Genomic DNA, 12,621 nt, shown 5'->3' on the forward strand with positions numbered 1-12,621 from the left:
AATAGTGGGAAATTAGGCCTCATGCACAAGGCCTCATGCACACATGGCATTTTTACAGCTGCTTTTAGGAGCGTCAGACATTTTTTTTTGCAACCTTAAAACGCCCCTCAATGTTATTTTATGGCCTCATGCACACACAGACGTTTTGAAGCTGAAAGTGGCATAGGCGTTTTCAAACTGCAAAAAAAAACACAGGGCCAGCGTGTTCTGAGGATCGGCGTTACAGCTGTAAAAACGCCTGATGCTGCTTAATGCCGCATACAGCGTTAAGCCAACTCAGACGTTTTCGTTTTCCATGTCAAAATCAATGGTATAGACTATACCATTGTATAGTCTATACCATTGGAGCCCATTGATTTGAATGGAAGTCGGATCATGATAATCCGACTTGTGGTGCGACTTGTGCTCTGAGGATCTCGAAGGGGAACTCCAATGCCAAAAATGGAAATAAAATGGCATGTGGGTCCCCCACAATTTCCATACCAGGCCCTTTGAGTCTGGTATGGATCTTAAAAGGGAAACCCACGCCAAAATGTAAAAAAAAAAAAAACAGCGTGGGGTCCCCCCCAAAGACCATACCAGACCCTTGAGTCTGATATGGATTTTGAGGGGAAACCCCACGCCAAAGAAAAAACAGAGTGGGGTCCCTCTAAAGCTCCAGATCCCGCCCCCCCTTGTTACAGGGGGCATCCAGATTCCAATAAACCCCATGCCTGCAGACCCCCACAATCACCACCCAGGGTTGTTGGAAAAGGGGCCCTTGTCCCCATCAACATGGGGACAAGGTGCTTTGGGGTGGAGGGCGCAGGGTCCCCCCAGCCCCAAAGCACCCCCTCCATGTTGAGGACATGTGGCCTGGTATAGTCCAGGAGGGGTGGGTGCCGCTAATTTGTCCCCTCCCCTTTCCTGACCTGCCGAGGTGCATGCTCGGATAAGGGTCTGGTATGGTCTTTGGGGGGGGTCTTTTGACATGAGGTTCCCCTTCAAGATCCTCAGAGCACAAGTCGGATCATGATGATCATAATGATCCGACTTGGATGCGACTTTCATTCAAATCAATAGGCTTAAAGTAGTATCAAAGACGGCTCGTAGGCGACCATTGATTTTGAATAGATGCAGAAAAACGCTGCTAAAAGCTAATGCGGCTAAACGGGCATTAACGGCAATGGAAAAAGCTACTAAAATCAAGTTTTTACAGCTGCTTTTTCCTGGCGTTGGTAGGTGCTTTGCAGCTCATTTTTTTCTAATGCCCTGTGTGCATGAGTCCTTAACCATGAGAATCATCCACCCAGCTCATTGAGGCAAGCTCGTAAATGCAGGTGTGTTTCTGATCTTGATATGAGGATTGTCTCACTGGGCTAATTTCCCTCTATGATTAAGCTCCTGTTGGGGGTGTGAAATGCATTAGGTTGCTTGCAGCAGGTGGACTTGTCTGGGCATTGGTTTGTTTCAATAAACCTAACCTTTGATTTATGGTGAGCGGCTATTTTCCCCCTATTTTTCAGAGGAGTAGTGTGCTGAATGTGAAGCCATTCACGATTGTGAGTAGCCTGCTCCTGATGCTGGAGGATGGGAGAAGTGTTGAAGCCTGTAGCAGACCACAATCTTTTTGATTGATTAGTCCAAACAACTTATCCTTGCTGGCAGCGTAAACTTGAATTTTAGTGACCTGGTCCCATATTATCAAATGTTTTTACTGTATGTGTTCATGTTCTGTATACATCCTGCCCTCTTATAAACAAAGACATTTTTGCATATTGCATTCTTGCATATCATGCATAGTCAACATAAGGCACAATAAAGTAGGCTCAAACTGTATCTTAGATAATACAACATATTCACAAAGAACAGAATACTAAAGGCTTAGATCTAATTTTCTGCCAGAATATGACATTTTAATGCCTATTGACTTGTCAGCATTGGAGGAGATTTACTAAAACTGGTACACACAGAATCAGGCACAGCTCTGCATAGAAACCAATCAGCTTCAAACTTCAACTTGTTCAATTAAGCTTTGACAATAAAACCTAGAGGCAAATTGGTTACTATGCCCAGCTGCACCAGACTCTGTGTGTGCACTCCTTTTAGTAAATCTCCCCCATATGACATAGCGCTTCAACAGCTTGCTTTCAAACTACAAGGGTGAACTAAAAGTGTTATGTTAACATCCCTAATGCCTAGTGAGATATATGCTCCGTTTATTGCCATATTGGTATTTAATATCTTTGTCTTGTCAACCAGGAGTTGCTGGTCAATCACCCTTTGAACAAGATTTCTCGCTGGAACAGTGGCAATACATACTTCCAGATGACAACTGGAAGCCTTGTGCGAGACAACAAGATTCTGTGTGAGACTTCATTGGTATGTATACATCCTGTCTCTGTAACATTATAACCAATACAAAGGTTGTAGACCTTTCCACTGTGAAAAAGTGTGATAGGACTGAATAAACAGTCCTGGCAGGTGTAGATCAGCATCATATACCAAATCTACTAGGCTCACAGTCACAGGTCTCACCACTTTGAATTTGTTTGTGTAAGCAACCAGAGATTTGGCATTGTGAGCAGGCCATCTATTGGCAGTTCTACTTGTCTCTGTATTGTACACTAAATCCAGCACAGGTATGTACTGGTGTATGGATAGTGGAACTCTTCTTGTATAGAGTTCAGTATCCAGTAATCAATTCAAGTGACTTATGTGGCACTAGTATGAGATTGCCATTGCCATATCTGTCTGTAGAGATCTGTGCAATGGAATGCCAATGATTTTGACTTAGGACAAAAGAAGAGAATCCTCAGAGTAGACCATCAGGTCATCTTTATTTTAGGTGTATTGAAACACAAGAAAAAAATCGTTAATATACTGCAGCTGACCAAACTTTTGATGTGGTAACTGCAATGTTTTTTTATTTCCTTTATTTAGTCCAGAGATCCTGCCAGTAACATACTTGCTGTCCTAGGGGGACAATACTTACTCACCATACTGCACTATCAATCTAGAAGAGGACAATGGAAAAACTCCATCTCTCCTCTTCTCCTTAACATAGGGGGTGGTATTTTGTAGTCCATAGTCAAGACTTCTTGCAAGATCAACAGCTTTTTTTTTTTTTTTTTTGCACATCGAGAACAGTTCTACCAAAACACCTTCAATTGTATATTTAATGGATGCAAAAGGATGCAAATTTAAGAAGTTCATTTTTATTGTTTACATACACTTCATGCGCTTATAAGCATCTGATGATTTTGTTTTAGATATATTGTTTTTCAGGTCTCACTAACTCCAGTTTAATAAATTTTGGTTTGATAATGTTGCTGTGTTTTGTTGCTGTTAGTTCTGTTTTCTTATTTGATAATATCTTTATCTTTGTTTAACGCCAACCCTTTCTACGCTCTATACCTATCTTGCGTAATTTCTGCTTATTCCATTAAACTGAATCTTGAATGTATCGGGCCAATGGGTGGAGTAGCTAAGAGAATGCCTGCATCCCTTAATATGAACAACAAGAACAAGAAAGTTCCCTCTGAATAGGATTTTGAAGGGCAGTAGTGTAGAGTACAGAAATATCAAGGAAGGTTTGTGTAAGATCAAATTATATGGTTTATTGCAGAATACAAAAAATCAAAAACAGCAAAGAGTATATATACAATACAAAATTGATTAAATATCCAGGCGGTTCAAATACATAAGTGACCAACATTCATGTTTACTATCCACAAAAAGGACAGCGGAAGACCCAACGCGTTTCGAAATAAAATGTATGTTTCTTCATCAGGGCTCAATGAACATAGTACAAAGTTGCATCTACAAAGTAAAAGCATTGCCATTAGCTTCAAATACAAAACACATGTGCAGCAGAACATTTTTTAAATATGATATCATCTACAGCTCAAGACTAATACAGACCTTGATTTGAAAGTAGTTAAAAACAACAATGAAGTGACCATCATAGCTGCACCTAACCGTCTCCAACAGTCTCTCCAAAGGTGTCTCATGGAGGGCCACAGAGAGCCTTCCACAAGGGGCAACTGAAGCACAGACCCTCAATAAACTAGAGGCAAAGGTCACAGTGATCCGTTGGGGCATGTAGAATAAACTAGAGTTACATTTATCTAATTGCAAAGTTTATAAAACAAGGCAGAAAATATTAATTGTATTCATACCTATAGTGGTATATGCAGATATCTTGCCAGTAATCCAAATGGAGGATGGTAGAGGTGAGTATCTATTTAGGAGTTTAGCTGACAACTGGATAAATAAATTTATCCCAGTTACTACAAATCCCTCTAAGGATAACAGAAAAATATAAGGGGCATATTAGTATCAAAAATTATATGTATGTATATATGTAGATTTAAATATATAGCAAATAATGAATAACCAGCTACGGTGCAGTTGCTGGTAACAACCAGTCCAAAGATAGTAGACATGAACGTTAGTCACTTTTACATTTAAACCGCCTGGATTTTTTAATCCATTTTGCATTGTATACATACTCTTTTGCTGTTTGATTTTTATGTATTCTGCAATACACCATATAATTTTGTATTACACAAAGGTTCCTTGATATTTCTGTACTCTACACTACTGCCCTTTAAAATTCCTTGTTTTTGGTATTTCATTAAACTGTGTAGTGTGTCATTGTTCTGAAGAGTGTTGACAAGAAATTATCACTCCTTCTGAAAGAGAATCTTTCTATTTTTACTTGTTATTAATATGCTAATTATTATCTTGCAGGGCTATAAGATGGATGATCTGTTGACATCGTACATCAACTACTTTCTGTTAAAGCAGCAAAATGCAAAGGATCCTTAGTGCAGCTGTTCTGAGACCTCTAAATATACTCAAACTGAAAAATGAATTGTAGCCAATCCGTGCCTGATGCTGAGTTCAAAACAAAACATGGCCGTCGGAATGATGACTACAGAAACCAGTCTATCCTTAAATCACCAGCTGGCACCAGCATCTTTCTTATCTGTACTGATAAACATTAGTGCCTAGTGTTGTATTCAGTTAAATGAAGAGAGAAATCTATTTTGTGACAAGCCATCTGGGAGATGTTTGTAATGTCTTTAATTTTACACTGATTACCACAAGAAATATCTGTTCATTGACAAATAATTGTCAGGCTCCAGCAAAGCAGATGTGCATTGTCTAGACTTTCTACAGAGCATCCCTGTGCCACATCAGTGCCAGAGCCAGTAATTATCACAAACAATTTAAATCCTTAAATGTTCTGTGGTCACAGCATTCGCTTTATAACATCAGCATTCTATTAGCAATACAGTCAATATGTATTTTTGACAATCCAATATAATCTTACTTGAAAAATCTCCTTTGATGCTGCAACCACTGCCTGTCTGCAGGTCATCTCTTTCCACAACTTCCTGTATTCCCTGCACACTATACTCTTCTGCTTTTTATTTTAATTTCTAAGCACTACATATCCAATGGTATCTTGCTCTCTGCAAGCTGTGATTCCTGTACTGATTCTGCCTTCTGGAGCGGTTCTGTTCTGTTCTTCAGAAGGCAGACTCAGTGAATTCTGAGACACAACAGTGCCTAATTACAGGGCAAACTGAATACATGTAAGAAATCATGGAAGTAAATGTGTTGGGATCTTCACATAGTTTACAAACTTTAATATCATTCAAATTATAAGGAGTAGGCTAGAAATAATTGAAATGCAATGTTTAAATTTATATATGAATTCAAATTTTGATCATAGATACATGTTAAGCACTTCTAGAATTATAATGTATGTAAGTCATCCACCAATTCTCTGCATCAAACTGCCAGATGATTCATAAAACCTCTCTCCCTTGTAGCAAAAAACCCTTATGTTCTGGCTATATAATGCAACATGTGGCACAAATACTTTAACAGCTGTCACCTAGTAGTCTACAGGACCTTTAATTAATTGAAGCTCACATAAAGCTTACAAGTACGTTTTCAGCTGGTAAGTAATTGCCAGGAAAGCACAAAGTATCTGCCCTTCCAAATAATAATGATACTGATTTGCATATATCACTGCAATTACCATCCCCACACAGTACAGCTATTAAGCCACCTTCAGGACACCTCCTGTGACTTGGCACCTTTTGCCAGAAACCATTTTGCTGTGAGTTTGGAGGCCTTATATGCTGGTGCCTTTATCAGAAACAACCTATGCAACAAGCATAAGACTTCACAGTATATGACAAGTAATAGGAATTGTTTATGTGGCTAAGGTAACAATAAAACAGTTTTGAAATATACATGTGTAATCATTAGTCGGTTCTCTGTTATTCAATTTATATACTGAAGGTCACTGCACACACTACAGTAGGTCAAAAGGCTATTAAACATCAGCAAGGAGTTCCATGACTATATTATGGCATAGGACCTCAGGTTGGGTACTTCACACTGGTCAGAGAACTCTGAGTAGACTTCCCATAGCTTATAAACTACTATAGGAAGTGTGTTATCTTGTGCAATATGTAAAAATATGTGTTTTTCACCTGTTACGAAAAATGTAGGCTTTAGATTTAAATGAGGAAATCAAGGTGCCAGTGTCCTTCCTAATTTATTACTAATTACTAATACCTTAAAAATCATAATACTACACTTTTGTCAGATTGGTGAATGTTATATTGAAGTGTACCTGTTTACACAATTTACAAGTTGGTATCTATAAAAAATGTTATTGCCATCCTATCGGGGATCGTATCTATACATATTTTTATTGCCATCCTGTTGGGGATAACCCCCCCCTCCCCTTTCTGTTTGTCTTGGTGACCATTGTCATTGAGACAGAAAGTAATGGGAAATCCAACATTTGTCACAGAAATAGGAGTGGAAAATCTTCAGTGGGGATAGTTGTCCCATTGATAACTGGTTTGTCCATTTCCTACTGTATCCAAAACTAAAAAGAAAAAAAAACACAGCCTCCTTTTTTGTTCATTGAGGGATACATGGAGTCATTAGCTGTTATATTATACTGCAGCCTTCAGAAGGATTGGACACTGGCAAACAAAAAAAAGATCTGTTGGCCAGCCCAGAATACTGCTCCTGCTAGCAGCAAACCTTTTTTGCTAGTGTCCTAGGAGATTGGACATCTTTTCGTCACCTCTGCTGGTAAAAGTCTAAATATTTATTTGCTACCTTTTTGTTTTTTTAATCTTTCTTCAATCAAGATTCCTTGCTACATTGTTGTGTGAGGTGGTCTCTGCACAGTAGCTATCAGGATCAGCCTTTCCTCAGCAATACCTGAGGCCACTGAAATGGATTTATTGGGGCTAGCCTGGATATCCCCTTTGGGCACTGGGTGGGTGCTTTCCAGCCCCTGTCTTGTAACAAAGTAGCTGCAGAGCACATTCCCAGTCCTGAGCCATTGACCCGATCACTAAAGACTCACTTTGTAGGCTCATATGGCTCAGCACTGGGAGCTATCTTTTTATTTGTATTGTTGAGCACATTTAACTTTCCAGCTTTCTGTTGATTTTACCCTGGAAGGGGTTAACACTGAGGGACTCCATCCACTGGATGCAGTGTCACCATGCACACTTAGCACTTTACCATCATTCAGCTTTGAGAAAGCACCTCCTCACTGCTTTTCCTGCTCTGCAAAGAGCCATAGAAAATTCCCTCTTTCTCTCCGTTCCTGTCTCCCGCTTAAGGTTACTGGGATATCACCGGCTGACCGGCCGACCCTACACCTGCTACTAGCGTCTGGGTTTTGTGAGTACCTGGGACTTGCCTTGTACCCTGAGCCTTGTTGTCTTACCACCACGTGGTTGCAACATGTCTAATTCTACACATAGAGGGGACAGTCCTACTGTACTGAGTGCCCCCAGCTCAAACTCCATTAACGGCTCTATTGCTGCTTTTTCACTATTGCAGTCTGCAGCCTGGGACCTTTATGCCACCTGCTGCTAGAGTTTGTGCCATTTTCATAATTTTAACTAGCTCCATCAGGCATGGCCACATCGTCTGCCCTGTCTAAGGAGGTTTTTACTGCAGTAATTCAAGCATTGTTGCCAGTCTAGGATTCTTTAAAGCCCTAAGACTGCCAAGACCTTCCAATGCACTGCAGTTTTCAGCCTTCCTTTAGGGACACTGGAGACATTCTGACAAGGTGTTTGTACCTCCCAAATACTATATGTTTGAGGAGGACATTATTTTGTGGATGCGGTAGAATCCTGTCTTAACAAAGGTTCCACCATTCCAGTTGAGGATGTACCTGTCAGTAATGATCCTACTGGGAAGCGACTGGAAGCCCTCTAAGCTTTGTTCTCTCTGACAGGTTCTGCTCTGCAACCTGTTTTAGCTGTGACTTTGATCTTCCAAACACCTACTGACTGGTCTAAGGCTATTAGAATGGATCTGATTACTACTGCGTTTCATCCTTAGTCATAGAGCATTTAGAACAAATTCTTGTAGCTCTGAACTACAATGTTGGAGGGTTGTTGGAAGGTTCCCATTTAATTTCTGGTATGAGTGTCCTGGCAATGCACACTTTGGCTAAAGTGTTGGACCATTTAACTTGCATCAAAGAAGCGCTTACTCTGCATCGCTTTTGAGGGATAACCCCTTACACAGCTTTAGGCCAGGGCCCCCCTGGTCCTGATCACCAACATTTCCCAGGGCCCGCCCACTGGCTGTCTTACCAAATGCATCCACTGGCTATCCCACTGAGTCCTTCAACCAGTCACTTACCAACCTCTATATAAGACCCCCTGACACCCACCTACCTCTATTTAAGACCTCTGGAAACCTACTTACCTCTATATACGACCCCCTGACACCTACCTACTGCTATATAAGACCCATGATGCCCACCTACCTCTATATAAAACCTACTGGCACCCACTTACCTCTATATAAGACCCATTGTATTAGGAGGAGGGGGCTGGGGGGGTCAACATTTTATTAGGGGGAGGTGGGTCAGCATTGCATTAGGGGGAGGGTGGATCAGCATTGTATTAGGGGGAGGGGTCAGGGGGTGTCAGCAGTGTATTAGGGTTAGGGGGAATCAGCATTGTATTAGGCAGAAGGGGCCGGGGGGACAGCATTGTATTAGGGGGAGAGGCCGGGGAGGGGATTAGCATTGTATTAGGGGGAGATGGGGTCAGCATTGTATTAGGGGGAGGGGGCCAGGGGGGTCAGCAGTATATTAGGGGGGTGAGAGGGGGATCAACAGTGTATTAGGGGGAGGGGGGAATCAGCATTGTATTCGGGCCCCTAATACAATGCTGATCCCCCCTCCCCTTAATACAATGCTGTCCTCCCCCTAATAATATGCTGATCTCCCAATTGTAAGGGGAGGGGGGATAAGCATTGTATTAGGGGGAGGGGGGCAGGGGGGGAACAGCAATTTATTAGGGGGAGGGGGGAACAGCATTGTATTAGGAGGAGGGGGATCACAGTTTTATTAGGGGGAGGGGGCCAGGGGGTGGCAGCATCATATTAGGGGGAGGGGGGGTTAGAAGTCTATTATATAATGGGGAGGGGGTCAGCAGTGCATTAAATAGTGGGGAGGGGGCAGCATTGTATTAGGTAGTGGGGAGGGGGGCAGCAGCGTATTCGATAGCGGGGAGGGGGGGCAGCAGCGTATTAGATAGCGAGGAGGGGGGTCAACAGTGTATTAGATAGCGGGGAGGGGGAGTCAGCAGTGTATTAGATAGCGGGGAGGGGGGGGTCAGCAGTGTATTAGTGGGGAGGGGGGGCCAGCTGGGCTGTTCCTAGAGCCTGTGGCCTCCCAGCTGGGCAGTCCCTGGAGCCTGCACCGCTCTCTCAGCCTCCCCCCCCCCCCAACAAGGAGTAAGAGAAGGAGTAAAAGGAGAGAGGAAAAGTGGGGGTTTTAATTCTGTATGAGTGAAAGGGACCCAGAGAACTCTAAATGTCCGCTGGTTAGGGGCGCAAATTTACTTGCCTTGGGAGCTGACAACCCACGCTACGCCACTGGGGCTGGTATGAAATGATTTCCTGGGCTGGTTTTTATTCCCAGTCCGGCCCTGGTCCTGAACCCCCTCTATAGTTACAGATCCCCCATCACCAAGGAGTGCAGGGGAGTGATCAGAGGCGCCCCTCCCTCCCATCAAGGAATACTGACCCGCTCAGGAGAAGAAGACCCCTGAACAGGAGGAGTGCATGGAGGCAATTAAAAAAAGACCTTCTTCCATCCATCCAAGATTGCAGACAAATATATGAAGACCTCCATCCGGGAAAACAGGAGCCCCCTACCCCTGCAGTTAAAGGAGACTCCCAGCTAAATGGACTGCAGGGGAGCGATCAGAGGGGACCTCAACACAGACCCCTCCTCCAGGAGAAGGAGACCCCTAGTTATTAGGGGTTCAGGAGAATGATCAGAGGGGACTTCAAAACAGACCCCCTCTGCCCACCCCCCTCCAGGAGAAGGCAACCCCCAGCTAGAAGGACTGAAGCGAGTTAATTAGTGGGGACCCCAAAACAGACCCCCTCCAAGAGAAGGAGGCCCCCAGTTATTAGGACTGCAGGAGAGTAATCAGAGGGGACCCCAACACAGACCCTCTCTGTCCAGAAGAAGGAGATCCCCAGCTAGGAGGACTGCAGGGAGGTGATCAATGGGGACCTCAAAACAGACCCCCCTGCCTCCAGGAGATGGAGACCCCCAGTTATTTGGACTGCAGGGGAGTGATTAGAGGAGACCCCAACACAGGCCCCCTCTGCCCACCCACCTCCAGGAGAAGGAGACCCCCCAGCTAGTAGGACTGCAGGAGGGTGATCAGAGGGGACACCAAAACGGATCCCGCTTCTAGGAGAAGGAGACCACTAGCTAGGAGGAATGCAGGGGGAGATCAGTAGGGACACCAAAACAGATTCCCTCTGCCCAACCCCCTCCAGGAGAAGAGCCCCCCAGTTAGGACTGCAGGGGGGGATCAGTAGGGACCCCAAAACAGACCCCCTTTGCCAACCCCCACCAGGAGAAGGAGACCCCCAGTTAGTAGGACTGCAGGGGGGTGATCAGAGGGGACCTAACACAGACCCCCTGCCCATCCTCCTCCAGTAAAGGGAGACCCGCAACTAGAAGGGTTGCACTGAGCTGCCTTCCAAGGCCGCCCTGTGATGGAGATAGAGATAGCATGAGCTCTCGGGAGCTGTACAGGAGCTGCAGAGGGGACAGAGGAAGACTCGCAGTACTGGAGGAGTAGAAAGAAATCCTGCATTGGCTTTGCTGCTCTCTCTGCTGGCGTGTAGACAGGAAGGGAGATCCCAACGCCTGTTGGAAAATGCACTTTTTCCCACCCTAGTCCCGATCCTGGTCAGCAGCAACAACTTCTTGGTTTGGGCCCACGCCAGGCCCCTCAGAACTCCCGGGCCCATACATTTGTATGGGTTGCCCCCCCCGATGGCGGCCCAGATACCATTGATACCATCCTCAAGGATGATACTAGTGGCAAGAGCACTCATCTTCCTCAGCCAAAGAGATCAAGAAAGGTCCTTTTTGTTACTCTGTGGTCTCAAGCTCAAAATCCAGGCAAAAGGCTGGCTGGCTCCCATTTCATCAGGAAACACAGAGCTCCAAGTCTTTGAAGCTTTGAGACAAATATTGGTCTGCAAAAGCGTGTGCCCCCACTTTCTCAAGTGGAGGGGAGTCTGTTAGCCTTGCCTTTGTGGACAACTTGACAGTCGGCCTCTCAAATGCTTGGGTGCAGGAGGTAGCTTTCAAGGAACATAAGCTAAAGTTTCTGTCCCAGTCCTCTCCCTGGTTCCTCAATACCAGCTGTCCCGTGTCGCCGTACAAATTAACTGATCTGGGTCTTATGAGATAGGGTTTTTATTGCCCCAGTTCTAGTGGCAGAATGGTTTCAGTACTTTTACATCAATCATGATCCCAAAGTCAAAATGGAGCGTCTGTCCCTTTTTGGATCTGTAAATTTTAAATGTCCTTATTTGAGCTCAGAAGCTCTCTATGGAATTAGCCGGGTCAGTTATCTGTGGATATCAAGGATGCATTCCTACATGTTACCATTTTTTCAGCACACGAGCATCTCCCACACTGTGCTTTAGGCCCTCTGCACTTCCAGTTTGTGGCTCTGCTATTTTACATTTGAGGTGTTCCCCAAGATGCTGGCTCCAGATCTAGCCATTCTGTGCTCGTATTTCCATTGCATGATAACTAGACAATCTCCTAATGAGGGAACAGTCAGCTCAGGTTCTGGTGGACAAGATATCCCTGACAATCCAGGCCTTGTAGATGTTTGGGTGGATCCTGAACCTTCAACGTAAGCCCTGAAACCAAGTCATTACTTGGTCTAGTCATAGACATTGAAAATAGTGGGGTGTGCTAAAACAAATATAGGAATCCAACCAAAATACAAAAATCAAATTGTATGTGTAGGTGCATGATATAATTCAAAAGTCCATAATGAATAAATCATAAGTGTCCATAGTGATGAATTCAAACTGATAAACGTGAAGTAAAATTCTTGAACTTCAGTTGTGAAAACCCACCACCAGGTGAAATTCCTCCTTACCAGACGGAAAAATAAGGTGCACACAAATTACAAATCAACTGATGACCACCAAAAAAAGTGCTTCCAATCTTCCAAGTGAACCACCCAAAATGGTCTCTTACCAAACAGCAGGTAGTAAGCGCTTGTG

At 43.8% G+C, this 12,621-nt stretch overlaps 1 protein-coding gene across 1 annotated transcript in view; it reads left to right on the top strand.

The window, feature by feature from the left end:
- MYO7B (myosin VIIB) overlaps positions 1-5,497 on the top strand; it is a 545,169-nt gene extending 539,672 nt beyond the window's left edge. The window contains exons 47-48 of the mRNA XM_082249873.1: positions 2,242-2,361; positions 4,735-5,497. Of these exons, the coding sequence (XP_082105999.1) occupies positions 2,242-2,361; positions 4,735-4,812 (198 nt within the window). The 3' untranslated portion in view covers positions 4,813-5,497. The remainder of the gene's footprint in view (positions 1-2,241; positions 2,362-4,734) is intronic.
- The last annotated feature ends 7,124 nt before the right edge of the window (positions 5,498-12,621 follow it).

The sequence above is a fragment of the Pelophylax lessonae genome (genome assembly GCF_965119305.1).
Source record: "Pelophylax lessonae genome assembly, chromosome: 3".
Lineage (NCBI taxonomy): Eukaryota > Metazoa > Chordata > Amphibia > Anura > Ranidae > Pelophylax > Pelophylax lessonae.